Consider the following 19,465-nt stretch of genomic DNA (forward strand, 5'->3'; position numbering starts at 1 on the left):
AGGATTGATTGAATTTCAGTTTATCCAATACAATTTTCTATGATTCTAGCAGGATTTACAGTATATTGAAGCCCTTCACGACTAGTTACAAATCATATTAGAAAACCCATTATCATTCCTTTTAGACTTAATGTTGTAATTAGGTTAATTTAAAAACAATATGTCAATGGAAGACCACAGGATAAAACATAAAGCTGAGAGAGAGATAGAGAGAGGGAGAGAGAGAGAGAGACTGTAATACATGGAGGAGGCGGGGCATTGTGCCTTTTGTTGATGCTGCTGCATGAGACTGTATTCACTTCTGCCTGTGGGATGCTGAGAGAGAGTCTTTTCAACACCGAAACCTACATGACCTAGAGCATTTCTATTCATTACTGCAATTTAACTTTCATAAGAACATGGGAATTTGGGAATATACTCTTTATTTTACCACCACAACCTGCCTATGGAGTGGTAAGAAACCTCATGGGTATCTGATTATGAAATAACCCATGAGCTTTGTTGAATTATTGGCTTTTTTCTCTTTTGCTCAGTCAGACTGTTCAATAATAGTTTCTGCTTACTTGAAAGATTAGTGTTGCATGTCTGCTGTATTTGGATTGCAATATTTCAACTGCTACTGTGAATCAATTAAAATTGATGTTTTGGTTTGGCAATTTGGGTTAATAGGTAAGGACAAAATTGTCCTGAGTCTGATCAAATGTAAGGTCACGGCTTTATGGTGGCCGTTTATATTTGCAAATGTATGTATACTGTATATAATGTTGCTTGAATCTGCTTTGCTCCGAGACAGTTTATCTTAATTTTTCTAATTGCTGTGGTTTTTATAATTTGGGTCTTTTACTGAGTCTGTAACTGCACTTTGAACATGTGGTTACAGTGGATGCATTGTATTTGTGTACAGTAAAATGTCTCTGGTACTGGCAAGGGAGTCCAGCTCTCTGGTTTCTTTGTTAGACACTCATGAATCAAAGGTGGTTTTTTGAATAAAGAAAAGGCCTGACGTAATCTAGAATATGTCCATGGTGGAATTAGATTATGAAAGGATGTCATCTTAAGGGAATTACACTGGGAGAAAGATCTCTTTTATCATCCAGCTAGATTAGACAGGGCGCTGAGTGAACTTTGGGAAAGAAGCTAGAGTTGCCTATGATTTGCTTTGTACTTAAAAAAAAGTACTATACCGCAATATCCTCACAAGGTATATTAAAATTCTCGACGCTTGCTGTCCAACTCTGGCGAATGTTAAAAACAGTTAGATGCATACTTAGGGAAAGTGGTTGAGTTCAGTCAGTCAGACTTCCTGGTGGAGATTTAATCACTGAAACCCAGCAGAAAAGCTTTGATGAGAGTTACAGATCAATACGTGTACATCCAAATGAGCTGGAACAGCTGCCTCTGTTGATTTGCAAGCGTTCTCCTGAATATCTCATTCGCTTCATGCTGCAAACCTCTTCTGGAAGCAGTTTGCAGTGCAGAATGACTCGAGGTGAAACTCTGCAACCGTGTCACATTGTTCATTCTTTGACAGTGTCACTTCAGGGAGAGCATCAGAGAAGACTCTACAGAGACTTGATGAAAGACTATAACCCACTGGAGAGACCTGTGTTTAATGACACACACTCGCTCACTGTGTATTTCAGCTTCAGTCTCATGCAGATTATGGATGTGGTAAGTTAATCATTTAAATATTAAAAGATGAAACACTAAATATATACCCTAAAAACTATGACCATGAACAATGCTTAGGATAATCCAAGTAAATTTACTCCACCAGCAGGTTATATCATATGCAAAAAAAAAAAAAAAAAAAAAAAAAAAAATCTGTCCACAGATTGTCACCAAAATAATTTCTTCCAAATAATTTTCTGTTCACTCTGAAAACATAATTACATTTTGCATTGAACTAGGATGAGGAAAAGCACTTGTCGGAGAGAGGCGAGATGTAGAGATGTCAGATCAACTATTACAGGCTTTTGAAGATGCAACATAAACATTTTGGAAAGCCACTACAGATTATTTGTCACAGTTCACGCAGCAATAGACCTTGAAGGGTAAATGCCATATTGAATTTTACACAGATGAAAATGAGGCTGTGAGGGAGAGACTAACAGTTCTTCCATGCTGGATAAAAGTCTAAGATGAGTTTTTGGGATGATTTTTCATCAGCTGAACAACTGACATGCTCTTCAACAACAGCAGGCTATTGAATGCACATACATGTACTACTGTCCCTCATTTTTTTTTCCATTTCTTTCAAAAATTAAATATGGCACTTACTGAGGTGTATAATTTCAGCTCAGTTAAATGTCTTTCTGTATTAACAGTAAGGTTTCATTAGACAGTTAAATAAAAGCATCTCACAGTTTTCTGATAAATCTGAAGAACATCACAAAACTGCCTCGAATTGTAAATTATGTTCCTTTGTGACAAAATAGTGCACGTCATTGTATTGAATGCACACATGCACTGTATTTCAAATTTAACTACACTCTAAAAACAAAAAACTTTCAGATTATATAATATTAATAAAATAAAAAGCTACGTAAGTGTACTTAAAGAGAGTTGACTGTTTCTTAACAAGTGAAAAGCCGACCTTGTAATAATGTTTTTTCTTTAATCACGATTAATTGCATAAAAAATAAAAGTTTGAGTGTGTATGTGAGTTATGTGTGCGTACTGTGTGCAATTATTATGTATTTATAAATACACACAAATAATGTATATATTTAAGAGAAATATGTTATGTACAAAATATTTTAATTTATATAGAATATATTATAATAAATACATATACTTGTAAATATTTCTTAAATATATATATGAATGTGTTTGTATTTATATATACATAATAATTACACACAGTACACACACATATATTAGGCAAACTCAAACATTTATTTTACATGTGATTAATCGTTTGACAGCACTAATTTGATTATCATTTTAATTGTAGCGTGGCATTCAGAATTGCATTTGATATAAATATTGTTTAAATACACTAAACTACAACTTCATCATGACAAATGTGTAATTACAAATATATTTTAAGTACATGACATACAAGTTTTAACAGAATTGCATGGTCTGAATGAATGTCAGTACATTCAGAAGTACACTTTAACCATATTTCAAAGGCAATAGGTATAATAATAAAATTACATACACATAAAGACGTCCTTAAGTCATACTTAAGAGAGCGAAAAAGCACTCTAAAGTTTAGTAATACATTTTCATTCAGTTGCCGTTAACATGCTGTTAGGCGTCCTCTTTTTAAAGGGACAGTTCACTCAATGCAAGGTCTTATGACTTTGGAGTGACGTGAGGGTGAGTAATTAATGACAGAATTTTCATTTTTGGGTGAACTATCCCTTTAAAAGATTTTTTAAAGTATTTCTAAAGTGCACTCTTAACCCTTGTGTCTTAATGTAAAATATGTTTTAAACCATGTTTTGAAAGTAGTTCTTTAATCAGATTTTTATAAAAGTGTATCTTTGTCCATCTACAGGATGAGAAGAATCAAGTACTTACAACCAACATTTGGTTACAGCTGGTAAGACACCCACACTTACCACTGTCTGACAGACTGCTCATCAGCAATGCAGTGAAACAACATGTTCCTTTAATGTGAATGGTTGAAGACCTCTCTGTGGGTCTGTTATTAATAGCTGAATGTTAATGACTGTGAAGGTAATGCATTGGATTTGACTCTGCTTCCATGACAGTCCTTCAAATGTTGTCCTTGGTCAATGCTGTACACCACTAACTGTGCCTATGAATTTGAAAACCTTATTAACTGCATTTAAAAATCTCAGCAGTCTACCAGTGGATATAAATTGCATCTAATTTACATTTATTTGGCTTTGCTCCAAAAAAGAGCAGTGTAGCAGTGTTCTTCATGTTCATGTGCAGAAAACCTCTTTATATTCTGATGAGTACTGACATATCTAATGCTTAATATAGAGATTCAGATACAAGTTCATATCATGCATAATTCAGTTTGCATCAAGTGTACATTTCCATCTTGTTCCTGATTGATGATGATGAAGTTAACTTCTCTTTATTTTAGTATTGGTATGACTACTATCTTCAGTGGAACGCTTCTGAATATCCTGGAGTGACGAATGTACGATTCCCTGACAGTCAGATCTGGAAACCTGACATCTTACTGTATAACAGGTTTGTTACCTTCACACATAATTATTGTTAAACTCATATGTATAGTTGGCTTTTCAAAAAAGGAGTTCCATAAAACCACACATAGCTTTAGAAGCTTAAACTGTGTTTGTGAACGATTTCTTGAGAGTTGCTAAATTGCCTAGAAAAAGTGCTGGTACAGTTAATGGACACTGAGTTTGCACTACAGCATTGAAAACAAAGGGTTGGCCTCATTTGTCCCTGTCTACTGGAAAAGCAGCAGTAGTAGATGGTAAAGAACTAGCTCCAAGTGAATCCGCCACAGAAGATGAAGAGTTGCCACTATATAGAGGTCAAATGAATAAAGTCAGCGAATCGCTAAATGGAATCAAATGAGATGTTAAACATCCACTGGTATAAAATTTCATTTTATTTATTGAAAAATCATTAATTTTGTTAGTGAACATATTGGTTATGTTGGTCTAGCAGCCTGGAGCACTGTGGTCTTTTCCTTAGGGATTTCTGAGACTGAATTCTTTATTCTCAAACATGCCTCCATTATTTGAATGAGAATTAATTTAGACAAACACATTTGCATAACTGGAACACAAAACTGATATTGGCATGAGGCAGCTTTGATTTGTCATTTCCCTGAAATTCCCCTACTTACTGCACAGCCATTAGTGGTGCAAAATAATTCAGTGTAGATGAAATGCATTTACTTTGTATAGGATTAATCGGAAATGTTTCTAAGTGTTTCTCAGAGATGTTCATAAATCACCGTTGTGTTCTTTTTAGTTAAAATGATTCTTGTGTTCTCCACAGTGCAGATGAAAGGTTTGACGCCACATTTCATACTAATGTGCTGGTGAATTCCTCTGGTGCCTGCCAATACCTACCGCCAGGTACTTTTCAGATGTTCATGATTCCACAAGTAATTTTTCCCATTTGATCTGGAAAGAAGAGGATTATTATGGATGCCTTTTGAAGCTCAGAGTGAAAAATAAAATATGTATTTGTGAGATAAAAAATGTAAAATAAGAAATAAATGACTGAACTACCCTGTTGAAAAAAAACAGCATATGCTGGTTAGGTAGGTTTTGATGCTGGAATGCTGGTTTTAGCTGGTCATGTGCTGGTTCAGGACCAGCTTAAACCAGCTGAGGACCAGCAAAGAGCCAGCATAAAAAAGCAAAGGACCAACATAAACCAGCTAAGAAACAGCTAAAACCAGCATCCCAACATCAAAACCTACCTAACCAGCATATGTTGTTTTTTTCAACAGGGTAGGTCATAAAAAAATATTATGAGAATAGTTTTATAATAGAATAAAAAATAGAATTATGAGAAATTTAGTTATAGATTATATAAAGATCATCTAGTGAAAGCATCCAAGCTGAGATGTATCATCACTCGCTTTATCCGATGACTGTCCGATTATAGGACAATTTTGGTTGTGGACGTATAAAATGTATATTGCTGACAAATGGGTATTTATGTAATGGTGTCACAAACTAAGAAACTTTCCTCTGGCAAGATGCTGCATCAGCATCAATAAGTATCAGTACGATCCAAAATCACTTTCGTATTGGCCTGCAACATAAAAAAAATTGCATAGTGCACCTTTTAAATAACGTCTATTATGCAAAATCAGCATGTATGATTTTATGCTAAGGTGGAAAGAAAAATATACCTTTTACTTATTGATAAACTATTTGATGTGAATGGAGTTTTGCATGTGCTGCATTCACCTCTACTAGATCATTTACTTGTCTCCTCTTGTTTCTTGCCGCGAAAGCTGAAGCAGGCTCTATCCCGAGATAAACATTTGATTCATGAGTGGATGTAGTCCTGGCAGTGAATTTGCACTAAATTCTTTTTGTGGTGACATTGAAGAGATTGCCTTCTCTTGAACCTCTATAAAGCTTCATCAGAGGCCTAGTTATGCTTTATGGCAAAAGAAAGCAATGAAACATAGAGGGAAGATGATGTATTAAACAATCAACGGCCCGAGCTAAATTACATGCGTATGTCTTTACTGGCACCTTCAATTTATGGTTGTCTTATTGAACGATTCCCCTGATGTTAATTTTCATCACCATTACGGTTTACAGAAATCGAATTTTCAAACTTCTCTAATCTGACCAAGTAATAATACTGATAATTCTGATGATTAATCTTAAGTATTTTAATTATAGTTGTTACTATTATGACTTTAAGGACTCAGATGTGCTGCTGGAAAATGTGTTTTATTGCTCTCCACAGAAAATGTTCCACATCAGTCAGTTCACGTTTCTGTTCACAGGGATATTCAAAAGCACCTGCTACATCGATGTTCGCTGGTTCCCCTTTGATCTTCAGAGGTGTGATTTGAAGTTTGGCTCCTGGACGTATGGGGGATGGTCTCTGGACCTGCAGATGATTGATGCTGACATCACAGGATATATCGCTAATGGAGAGTGGGACCTTGTGGGTAGGGTGATATACATTATACATTGTAATGCACATTGTTAACCTTTATGATATACTGAAAATCCTTTATCTAATTTGGTGCTCCTGGTCAAAAGTAACCTGCCTTTTTGAAAACTTAAATCTCTCTTAATGCTATTTTTTCACTAAATCTTGTATTCAATCTTCTTGTCAGCTTGTTTTCTTTGAATTATAACAGGTTCTGTATTGCTTCGTGAATATGACTGGTCATAGGCCTCATTGAATTGATGAAAAAAGCATTATTTGTGGATAAATTTGACAATGTTCACTCAGAAGCTGAGGCACAGAGGTTCAAATCAATGAGCCCTAGGACCAGCCATTTCCTAAAAGAAATACAAAACCTGTGCTAACTGAAAGAAAACAAGTCAATTAAAACTTGTGGCAAAAATGCCACCAAAATGAATATAAATTCCCCATAAACAACACAGTGCAGATTCAATATAGCCTAAATAAAATATTAATTGTGATTTTAAGCGGAGTTTTTGCATAATTTGTGCTAGACTTTGCTAACGTCATGGACCAACATTTGTCTATGAGCCCAGAATGTGATGTGCCCAGAATGAAACAAAAACATTTTATATTGTTTTGTATATCGATATTAACACTCATTATTACAATATAAAGAGCAATAATCTACAATAATAATTTTTGTCATAATATTGCTGCCCTATAAGCTCCTGTTTTATACATGTATAATTTCGATGCAATTTTAAACAGTCTATTGCTATTGACAACAGTTTAAAATATTGATTAAAGTAATTGGGTAAATCTAAGTATTTCACATTAAAGACAACATACGGTTTTTAAGATCTTAAAAAGGTGATTATAAAAATTGCCCTCAAAAATGTAAAAAGTGCCCCTGGAAATCAAATATTGCCCCTTAATGGAAAAGTTCATTTCTGACCCTGGGCCAGTCATTTCTGAATGGGAACACCACAAGTGTAACAAGGTGGGGGAAAATTTGTAAAAACTGAAAAAATGATCCGCATTTTTTGGAAAGTTGTTATACCTTGTGTGAGCAAATTCAGTAATTTTTAATCAATAAAATTAACTAGCATTTGTTAGGAAAAAGAAAATCCTCTTAAGGTCAAAATGACCGGAACGTAACATGAGTGTTAAAAACAAGTAAGAAGTTTTTTTTATAGTCTATCAGTATTTTATTGTATTTATCGCATACTGTATTTTAGCCTTCTTAAGTCATCTTTAAGTGGGTCCAAAAAGTTTTAAGAAAGTTCAGCTGCATTAATATAAATAATCAATTTAATTTTAGTTTAATTTAAATTAACATCCAATTATGTGTCAGAAAACATTATGTACAACTTGCATTTAAAGGAGAAGTTCACTTCCAGAACAAATATTTACAGATAATTTATTCACCCCCTTTTCATCCAAGATGTTCATGTCTTTCTTTCTTCAGTCGTAAAGAAATTATGTATGTATGAGGAAAACATTCCAGAATTTTTCTCCATATAGTGGACTTCTATGGTGCCCGTGAGTTTAAACTTCCAAAATACAGTTTCAATGCAGCTTCAAATGGTTATTTTCCAAAAAAAATGTGCAACTGATATACTTTTTAACCTCAAGCAGACGTCTTGTTTATTCTCTGCGACCGCATGCGAACTCTGTGTAATCCGGGTCAATACAGTTAGGGTATGTCGAAAAACTCCCATCTCATTTTCTCTTCCAACTTCAAAATCACCCTACATCGCTGTTTTACCTTTTTTTGTAAAGGGTGTTTAATCTTCTTTGCATGTTCACTTTGTAAACACTGGGTCAGTACTTGTGCAGCGATGTAGGACAATTTTGAAGTTGGAGGAGAAAATGAGATGGGAGTTTTTCGACATACCCTAACTGTATTGACCCGGATTACACAGAGTTTGCATGCGCATTGCAGAGAATAGACAAGCGTTTGAGGTTAAAAAGTATATAAATTGTACATTTTTTTAGAAAATAACTAATCATTTCACTAGAACCTTCTTTTTCGGCTGGGATCATTTTGAGCCCTTTGAAGCTGCATTTAAACTGCATTTTGGAAGTTCAAACTCGTGGGCATCATAGAAGTCCACTATATGGAAAAAAATTCTGGAATGTTTTCCTCAAAAAAAATAATTTCTTTACGACTGAAGAAAAAAAAAGTCATGAACATCTTGGATGACAAGGGGGTGAGTACATTATCTGTAAATTTTTGTTCTGGAAGTGAACTTCTTTTAAGTATAGGCCTATTATTATTTCAGTAAATAATTTAGCATTAAAGGTATGCTTAAATTTATTTATTTTTCACAAGGGTTATCAGTCTCAGTAGTTTAAAAATCAGTTTTTTTTAGGATTTTTATTTTACAAAAGGTATATGCTAGTTAAGGCAATATTATGCATGATATGTCTTTTTTGCACTCACCTTCAACAATGTTAATGTACAGTAACAGTGTTGAATGGTCATTGCACAAAACATTAATTTTCTAACGTTGCCAGTTATATGTAACAGAGGTTCCAGGTCGAAGGAATGAGAGATTCTATGACTGCTGCAAGGAGCCGTACCCAGATGTGACTTTCACGGTGGTGATGCGGAGACGGACGCTATACTACGGTCTAAATCTGCTTATCCCCTGTGTGCTCATCTCTACTCTGGCTCTGCTGGTCTTCCTGCTGCCTGCTGACTCAGGCGAGAAGATCTCTCTTGGTAAGCCAGACACTTAATGCCTTTGTCATAATTTTAAAATGTTGATTGATGATTATAAAGTGATGTCATTGTTTTATTGTAATAGTGAATTGTATTCATTTAAGTGTCCATTTACATACCTGCATTCAGTTTGAAATGTCATGTTTTCTTCAACTTCCTTGCTTAGAATTGTCTCCTTCTGAGAAACCAACAACATGTTGAAAGAAATTATACGCTTCACCTTTAAAAGGGTTTATTACGGGAGCTAACCATAAACGGCCTCTGTCATAACCAGAAGTGCATAAATGTCACATTTGCCATTTTAAAAATCATTAATTTTATTTCTCACATCGGCAAACCTCACCGTTCTTTTTTGCTGACTTAGTGAAATATTCACATTTAAACCGACATCATATGAAATTCACTTTGGCACAGGCACACAATTTATGCCGACATCCCTGTAAGCTACTGTAAGTGGCGTGTAGTGAGATTGATGGCTTGCCAAAGATTGCTTCAGTGATTAATGCAGTTGGAGAGCTCTGAAGGCCAAATGCATCTATTTATCTGGCCTGCTGGATTTAAAGGATGCTGCCACAGTGAGCGAGGGAGTGTTCTGGAAAAGACTAAACCTGAAATCACAGCAGAGCACAATTTATTCTATTTTTTCATTTTGTCATTCCTAAATGGTATTAGTGTGACGAGGCTTGCCAACATTACTTTCCACAGAGTGAGATCAATACTCTAAATACCAGCAATTAGCCGACTATGTATGATACGGTACATTTAAGTTTCATTTTATATAGCTCTGCTCAATTTCTTATCTAAGTAGGGCACTAAATGAAGCTATTTTATAGTAACCTAATTAAGATTCAAGCCTGATTACTTTTTTGCTTTCTCTTGTATCATCTTATGCAGCGTCGACTGGGGTTAGTTGTCACAGTAAATATTTCTCATAGTGGGTCTATTTTTTGACAGTAACCATATGTTAGATGGATAGGAATCATAAAAATATATATTGATTTAGTTTGCATTGATTGTTTAAAACTGACATACTACATCTAGTTCAGTCATGAAACTCGATGGCACAGGCTGATACTGTAGGTCCTTTACATGCAATCTGCTAACAATCACATAATTTACTGCGAGGCACAAACAGATTGGCCTCTGCTGATTCTGTAGCCAATAAGCTTTAAATAACTTGGTTCAGTGTTCGCTAGGGTTGGGTATCGTTTGGGGTTTCCCACTGAGCAAACGACCTCCAAACGACGTCATTTCAACGTCTTTGTCGTAATATAGACATGATCTGCACGTCGGGTAGACGTCTCATGTTTGTTGGGTTTTTCGATACCGGTGCCAAATCGATACTTTTAAAACGGTACCGGTGCCAAAACGGTGCCTGAACCGATACTTTTAAAAAAAGCCACAAAGTGGTGGATGACACAAGAATATATTTTTATTGGACAAAAAAGTTCTTTAAATTGAACAATGTATTAAAAGTAAAAAAAAAAAAAAAAAGTAGTACTATACATTATTAAGTCAATGCAAAACACAACAACAATAAAACCTAAACCACCTAACCCAACTACAATAATTTAACAGCTTAAAATTTCAGCAATTCTTTTGCAGAAATGTGACTATATGTGATGAGATCTGGGAAAACCCGTCGGATGTCACGGTGGGACGTTTTCAGGAAATTCGTTTTTCATTAAATTATTATTCTATAACATCTTGTCTATCATTTCTGAAAATATCTCTTCGAAATTCACTTGTTTAGTGCAGAAAAATAGACATTTATTGCAGCAAGCAGAAATGACTGTCTTTCTCCTATGTTAAGAACGCGCTGCGGAGCTGCTTTCCCTTCCCTGGTGAAAAAAACAGCATATGCTGGTAGGTATGTTTTGATGCTGGAAAGCTGGTTAGGTAGGTTTTGATGCTGGTTTAAGCTGGTCCTTTGCTGGTTCATGCTGGTCCTTGGCCAGCAACATGACCAGCAAAAACCAGCAAAGGACCAGCATAAACCAGCTAAGGACCAGCTTTTAACACCACAAAACCAGTAAACCTATCAAAATAAACCACGTAACATATTTAGTAAAGGCGTATCAGTTCACATTCTCCACCAGTCGTGTGTAAAGTACAGCAAGCAAAGTTATTTATTTATTTATTTATTTATTTATTTATTTAAATATGGTGAGATGGCGGAGCACAACAACGCCGTCTCAAGTACTGCAGCTGCTCACTTAACCGATCTTACTCGTCTCAATCTGCTCAGTTTTGGTGATGTCAGTGCCCTAAATGATGTTACGGGCTATTTCACATCCAGAGATGAAGGATCGGATGATGAAGTTACTAAAGAGGAGTCCGATGACAGTCTGTTTTATCACAGTGCGCGAACAGTTGCGCTGTGCTCGCTTTTACTACAAGGTGCTGCATTTTTTACTAAACATAAAATGGGTGATCAGCGGAAAACAAACGTTAGTCTGTTTGTCTAATGATGCAGTAGCGCTGCTAACTTGACAGACAGCCCTCGTTAAACCCGTAAAGTGAAAGTGAAAGCCGTCTCACTTTAAAGCCGTTTTTCTCAAAATCCCAATCCTGAAAATCATCGCTATCAGCCAACCTAAGATAGCCATAACGTAGGTTATGTAAAAAATAAAAGTTTTGGAAAGGGGCCTGAACTCAGCTTTCATATGGTGTCAAAACCTAAAAAGGTAAAATTTCACCATGTGTTGGGTTTTCCTAGATCGCATCACATATTTGCCGTCTCTAGCAGTCTCTCTGCAGTCAGAGCAAGTGTAACGATAGCTGCAGCATTCACGCGCTTCTCGGATGGTCTCATTTCCAGACGATTTGTGCTTTTAATTCGAAATGTGAAAATGGATAGTAACTACAAAGATGTCTTGGATTTCTATCATCAAATCTTTCCGATGTTCACGTGAGTTTTCTCATTCAGTAAATACATTTTCTGATCATTCTGACACCCCATGTATTTAAATTTAACTAGCGATCATGCATGTTGATGAATCAATGATTCTACATCCGTGTCATAGCACCAGAAGACAAATATTTTAATCAACAGTTCAGACATTTAAGTGGCACCGAAATTCTCATTCTGATTCGGTCCGGTACATACCGGTCACATGGGTACCGGTGCCGTATTGGCACCGGGTTTCGGTACCCAACCCTAGTGTTCGCTGTCTAAGCCTTCAGTATTCCTCTGAATCCCTCCACCTCCTCCAGCTCCACCTGTCTAGATCCGCTACGGCAGGGGTTCCCAACCTTTTTCACTCCGGGGCTCCCCTCCTTCTCTGGTCAATTTTCCAAGGCCCCCCTATGCATGACATTTCCTCTTATACTATTCTTCCACAGCAAAGAGAACATTCATTCGGACAACTATGCAAATATATTGAAATTTCACACAAAAATACTAGGGTTCAAAGCCCCGAGAGTGTGCGTAGTTCGAGAATCAATAGCGGACATGTACATGCCTAATATACGACTCACGTCATACATTAGGCACCTGCAAGTTCGTTATAACTCTGATCGTCTTTACCTTTACATTAGCGCCGCGGTTTGATTCATGCAGCCGAGAGATGTGGTTTGCGTGAAGCGGCTGGAAGTTCTGAGCCGCCGTTCAGAACACGAGAGAGGCCGTGCTTTAATCATTTTAATTCAACACATTAATAATGAAATTAAACAATTCTAGGATAATATTTAAAATAATTTTAAGCTATCTCGCGGCCCCCCCTGGAGGATCACTGAGGCCCCCTAGTGGGCTGTGACCCCCCCTGTTGAGAACCTCTGTGCTACGGCATTTATGTGTATGTGCCTATATCAGGGCTGGGAAAAGAAACAGATTCATCACGAATGGAGAAATCGATGCTGCATGGATTCTGAGATTTCCTGAATGCTTCGCAATTCTGAGTTTAGTTTTTAACAGCAGATGGGTCATAAAAGCATTCTGAACCGAGGTGCAAATACGCGACTCAGTCGAACACACAAGTGCACTTCAGCACTCTTGCATGAGCATTTGAGTGTGTGGGTAAAAACTAGATTAGATCGCCATCTGCTGTTAAAAACTGTGTGCAGAGAAAATCGCAATGTATTCGGAAAATCTCAGAATTGCTCCACGAATCGCGATGCATCGATTTATTAGCACAGACCTAGCCTATTGTCATGTAACGTGTGAGGAAGGGGCAAACAAAGACGAAAGTCAAAGACAAAGTCTTTATAGTAATCCACGGGTAATTCCGAAACAGGCAGATCCACAACAGGAGGGTAGAAACACTCACGTACACATTGACGAGACTGGACACAAAGCAATGAACTCAATGGGGAAGTAATATATATGTTTTGATTGTCAGGGATCACAGTCCTGCTCTCACTGACAGTTTTCATGCTTCTGGTAGCTGAGATAATGCCGGCAACATCAGACTCTGTGCCTTTAATAGGTAATCCAACTTATGATGTACATTTTGATGTCAGATGTGTGATTGACTGTACTCAATAAACTTAAGTGTACTTTCCATGAATGTTTCTTAAAATACTTTTTAAAAGCACTTTGTATTAAAGAAGTTCACTTTCAGAATGAAAATTTCCTGATAATTTACTTACCCCATGTCTTCCTATATGTTCATGTCTTTCTTCAGTTGCAAAGTAATTAAGTTGAAAACATTCCAGGAATTTTCTCCATATAATGGACTTCGATGGTGGCCAACATGTTGAAGATCCAAATTGCAGTTTCAATGCAGCTTCAAAGAGCTTTACAGAATCCCAGACGAGGAATAAGTTCCAACCAAATCTCATGGCAAATTTGTACATATTTTATGAGGTGGCTAATGTGTAGAAATTCGTACAAATGACCTACCCCTAAACTTAACCATTACTGGGGTCCAGACAAATCGTACAAAATGTGTACGAATTGAGCCCCGTTCACACTACTACAAGGGACAGGCAGCGACAAAACAACACAATCCCATTCATTTCAATGGAGAGCTGGCGATTTCCGGCGACAAAAGCGACACCGAGCTACAGCGATCATTGGTGACGGATGGGTCGTGTCCAGCGATGCGACAAAGTTCAGAATCCCTCAACTTTATGCAAAAGAAGAGCGACTTTCGGGAGCGACAGCCAATAGGAAAGAAGACGGTAGAGCTCATGTGATCATTCTCCTCTCAGCCATAGATAAACATACTCAGTGGAAAAAAGTAGCCTCTGCTTCTCATTCGTTTTTGTTTGTATGTACAAATTTAATTTATATTTATATTATATTTAGTCTTTTGCCTCCAAAATGTTTGTATTTAGCGGCAAGAAACCTGATTCGCTGTCAAGGCAACCAGTAGTGAGAATGCCCACTAGCAACCTCCTCGTCAGCCACTGGCGACATGCAGCTACAGAAGTCGCTGCTAGTATGAACGCAGCTTTGGTCATGAGATAGTGTTGCAAATGCTTGTCTTGCACTAGCTCAGCGATGCGCATGCATCGGTTAGTTCTTTGTCTGTGCACTCCCATTCAAAAAGGTAGGGTAGGGAGAAAAACTCCATCTCATTTTCTCCTCCAACTTCAAAATTGTCCGTCATTGTTATTTTACCTTTTTTGCAAAGGGCGTTTGACTTTCTTTGCATGTTCACTTTGTAAACACTGGGTCGGTACTTCTGCCTATGTCACGCGTGCAGTCGAGCTAGTGCAAGACAAGCATTTGTGGTTAAAATGTATATATATATATATATATATATATTTTTTTTTTTTTAAAGAAAATTACTGATAATTTCACTAGATGAGATACTTATTTCTTGGCTGGAATTGTGTCGAGCCCTTTGAAGCTGCGTTGAAACTGCAGTTTGGACCTTCAGCCCATTGGCCACCATTGAAGTCCACTATATGGAGAAAAACCTTCATTTCTTTTCAGCTAAAGAAAGAAAGACATGAACATCTTGACTGATATGGGAGTGAGTAAATTATCAGGAAATTTTCATTCTGGAAATAAACTTCTCTTTTAATGTCAAATTAAAAGATTTAAAGTACATTTAAAATAGTTTTAATAATTGTGTTTTAAATCACTGGTTCTCAACTCCAGTCCTCGGAGCCCACTGCACATTTTGTATGTTTCTGAATTTAACACACTTAGTTCAGTTCATGGATCTTTCTCCTAATGAGCTGATGATCTGAATCAGGTGCGTTAAATGAGGGAGACATACAAAATGTGCAGAACAGTGGGCCCTGAGGACTGGAGTTGAGAACCACTGTTTTATAGTACAGTTTTTAATGTGCTGACTAACATACTAAGCACATGTAAAATACTTGATTATCATTTCAACTGTAGCTTGTTATTCAGGTTGTTAATATAATTCTCTCTATCCTTTGATTAGCTCAGTATTTCGCCACCACCATGGTTATTGTTGGTCTGTCTGTGATAGCCACAGTCTGGGTATTACAATACCATTACCATGATCCAGAAGGAGGAAAAATGCCAAAATGGGTGAGGCTCTCAAGGCTGCTTTTATTTCTGCTTACTATATAAACACATCTAACTTAAAGGGATAGTTCACCCATAAATTCTGTCATTATTACTCACCCTCATGTCATTCCAAACCTCTAAGACCTTCATTAATCTGCGGAACACAAATTAAGATATTTTTGGTGAAATCCAAGAGCTTTTTGACCCTCCATAGGCAGCAAGGGTCCTACCATGTTCAAGGTCCAGAAAGGTACCAAGAACATCGACAATATAGTCCATGTGACATCAGTGGTTTAACCATAATTTTGAAAACATGATTTTGTCAAAAATATCTTAATTTGTGTTTGGAAGATGAACGAAGGTCTTATGGGTTTGGAACGACATGAGGGTGAGTAATTAATGACAGAATTTTTGGGTGAACTATTCCTTTAATTTAGACATATTATGATTACTTCTATGTTTGTGTTTGGAAAACTATGTTATTTAATAGCTCATTTTTCTGTAAGACCCGTGTGGTGCTGTTGAACTGGTGTGCGTGGTTCTTGCGGATGAAGAGGCCTGGTGAGGACAGAGTTCGCTCAGCTTGTCACAACAAGCAGCCGCGCAGTAGCCTCACCAGCGTGGATCTGAACATCAGTACTGGAGCCACACAGTCCACAAATGGGAACCTGCTGTACATCGGTTTCCGTGGAATGGACGCTATTCACTATGCCACTTCACCCGATTCAGGGGTGATCTGCAGCCGGCTCGTCGCCACAGGTGAGGATGATGTGCTGCTCCCTGGGGCTCAGGCGTCTTCTGTTAGTAGCGGCCCTGGAGAAAGTGAACTGTCCAAAATTTTGGATGAGGTTCGGTACATTGCCAAACGCTTCCGGGACCAAGACGAGGAGGAGACTTTGTGTAATGAGTGGAAGTTTGCAGCATCTGTCATTGACCGTCTTTGTCTCATGGCCTTTTCTCTGTTCACCATCCTCTGCACCATTGGTATCTTAATGTCTGCTCCGAATTTTGTAGAAGCCATTTCCAAAGATTTCTTCACTTGAGGCCTTTGTATACCCCTATTGTAGTTATTTTTACTTCTCAGAGCCTCTCAAGTGTAACAATACATTTCTTTTACACAGTAGATTAACTAAAAATTGACTTGAAGGAATAGTCCATTTAAAAAGAAAAAAATCACTTTGATTGTTTGGAAAAGAGCAGCGTGAACATTCTGCTAAGGCTCTTCAGTATTTCATACAAGAAGAAATTATACAGGTTTGAAATGGCATGAGGGTGAGTAAATGAATCATGAAATTGGGCAAGTTACTTCTAAAATGTAATACATTATATGTTACTAGTTACTGTCTTTTGAAAGTAATTAGTTACATTACAATCTTACTGTCTCTGAATTGTAATGCGTTACTTTCACTGAAATATTTACAGCATTTTAAAATGCTAAATTGTAGTTTATTGCTGCTCATTATACATAAAGTGAAGGGCAATGTATTATAGCAAAGTGACTGTGAAGGCCTCCAAGCCTGCTAACAGCATAATGTAATATACAGAGTAAAGGCTCATGGCGGAATACGTTCCTTCATGACTGGTCTCAACATATCTGTTTTTGAGTGTTTTTGTATTAGTGGCTGCGTAAACTATTGTATCAAACTGTGCATCTGAGACAGGACTGTAGCCTTAAATGAACTTTATAAAAGTTTATAATTTATTATTTGTTTGTTTTTCACAAATTTAAGCATTTGCCGCACACACACACACACACACACACACACACACACACACAATGAATTTCTCTAGTGTTGTATCTGCCATCATGCTTCATCTATGGTTATCACTGCTGTTGTACGTCTTTGTGCTCATGTCTTTTTTCCAGTATTGTAACTGCTGGAGAATAAGTCACTGTACGTGATGATATGAAGGTGGAGATTTCTAACCACTTTTTTTCTTTCAAAATATTGTACAGTATAATGACAAATAAACATATTTTTGTAGGTCGACCCTGATTTTCAGACTTTTTAAATGTCTTTAAACCAGCAAAAATCACTACAGTAACCACTCAGATAGCGTTAGGAAAACAATGCTTTAAGTATAGGCTGCAACTGACTGAAAATATTTGACTGTTTGTAAAACATGGAAACCAGTGTGTGTGTCACTGTGTTGACATTATCTGTTTTGTTTTGTTTTGTTTTGTTTTGCTTTTTGTTTAGTGATAGTTGTTCATGAGTCCCATGTTTGTCCTGAACAGTTCAACTAACCACTGTTCTTCTGAAAAATCTTTCAGGTCCCACCAATATTTTGTTTTTTCAGCATTTTTGTGTATTTGAAGCCTTTCCAAAAATGACTGTATGATTTTGAGATCCATCTTTTCACATTATTTCAGAAGGTTTAAACACTCACTGATGCTTCAGAAGGAAAAATTATGCATTAAGAGCTGGGGGGTGAAAACTTTTTGACTTTGAAGATCAGGGTAAATTTCAATTTTGTCTTCCGGGAAAATTTAAGTATCTTCTGTAGTTTCTGAAGGGCAGTACCAAATGAAAAAAATATGATATTTAGGCAAAATAATAAAAACGAACACATTTATTCTGTTTTAACCCCTGGCTCTTAATGCATTTTTCCATCTGAAGCATCAGTTCGCTTCTGTAATAGTTGCATATGAAAAAGATGGATCTCAAAATCATACAGTGCATAACATGCATTTTGTATGATCCCTCATATTTTGGTAAAATTAACATTTTGCAGATTCTACAAGGTGTATGTAACCTTCAACTGTAGATGGCATGTAATGTCTCCATCTGGTGGCTGTTAATGAAATTGTGTAATATGAGACAAAAAAGAACAAATGTAGAGATACACTATACTATATTACTATATGCCTTTATGAATTTTTTAGATGTTATTTTTGTGGCTGTGTACATTTTTTCCTCTATTTGTCTGGTTCTCTCAGCATATCAGCTCAAACTAATTATAATCTACAGAAATAGTTCTCTTTTTATGTCTCATTTAAATGTATATGCAGAATGAATAGGTACTTTGACTCTAAATGATGAATTAGCAACACAGTTGACATTAACTGGTAAATCTGACAAAGGAAAAAACATGACGTTGGATATACATTGAACTGGCATTCAACTGGCAGACATATTTACTCAATCCAACTTGTAATTTATCAAAAACGACAGTTTGTCATGATTTTAAAGCTAGAGCTGAAAGGAAATACAGAAAAAAGTAAGTGCTTATCTTTATGGTTATGGGTTAGTTAAATATTTATGAAAGCTGTTTTTTGAAAATTGTTATGGTCTCAATAGATTGAGTAAAGAAATGTAAACATTAAGGTTAATAAATGTTTATAGTTTAGCCAACATGAAAGTGAAAAGAATACTAAAACCCAATTTAACTTCATTAACAATGTCACAGCTGCAGTCATCATAATGTAATTAGTATGATAGAGTTACCCTTGAATTTTCATTGCGCTATTACATACAGTAGTATAGTACTATGGACATCAGACTATTAGAGTTACATCTGTGAAGCAGTTATACACACATCATTATATGTGTATACAGCATCATTTGTAGTGGTGGAACGGTTCAACTTCTCAGTTTTACTCTGTTTGTATCACAGTTTTAGAGTCATTGTTTCAGTACGGTTCGATATGTGCTGTTAAGGGAAAAACTATACAGTCAAATAAAAACAAATAAAATAAGAATAATCAAACCACAAGCAACAGCACA

At 36.5% G+C, this 19,465-nt stretch overlaps 1 protein-coding gene across 2 annotated transcripts; it reads left to right on the top strand.

The window, feature by feature from the left end:
• The first annotated feature begins 321 nt into the window (after nt 1-321).
• Nucleotides 322-17,821, top strand: chrna7a (cholinergic receptor, nicotinic, alpha 7a (neuronal)). 2 transcript variants are annotated; one of them, XM_051113895.1, is made up of 10 exons: nt 322-453; nt 1,532-1,671; nt 3,509-3,553; nt 4,070-4,179; nt 4,963-5,042; nt 6,443-6,610; nt 9,110-9,304; nt 13,645-13,731; nt 15,649-15,758; nt 16,244-17,821. In XM_051113895.1, the coding sequence occupies exons 1-10, from the start codon at nt 399-401 to the stop codon at nt 16,778-16,780; spliced, it is 1,527 nt and encodes a 508-aa protein (XP_050969852.1). In that variant the 5' UTR covers nt 322-398; the 3' UTR covers nt 16,781-17,821. The 2 variants fall into 2 exon arrangements, with proteins under 2 accessions (XP_050969852.1, XP_050969853.1); XM_051113896.1 differs by lacking the exon at nt 322-453 and having other exon boundaries at nt 1,579-1,671; nt 4,968-5,042.
• The last annotated feature ends 1,644 nt before the right edge of the window (nt 17,822-19,465 follow it).

The sequence above is a fragment of the Labeo rohita genome, chromosome 7, assembly GCF_022985175.1.
Source record: "Labeo rohita strain BAU-BD-2019 chromosome 7, IGBB_LRoh.1.0, whole genome shotgun sequence".
Classification (NCBI taxonomy): domain Eukaryota; kingdom Metazoa; phylum Chordata; class Actinopteri; order Cypriniformes; family Cyprinidae; genus Labeo; species Labeo rohita.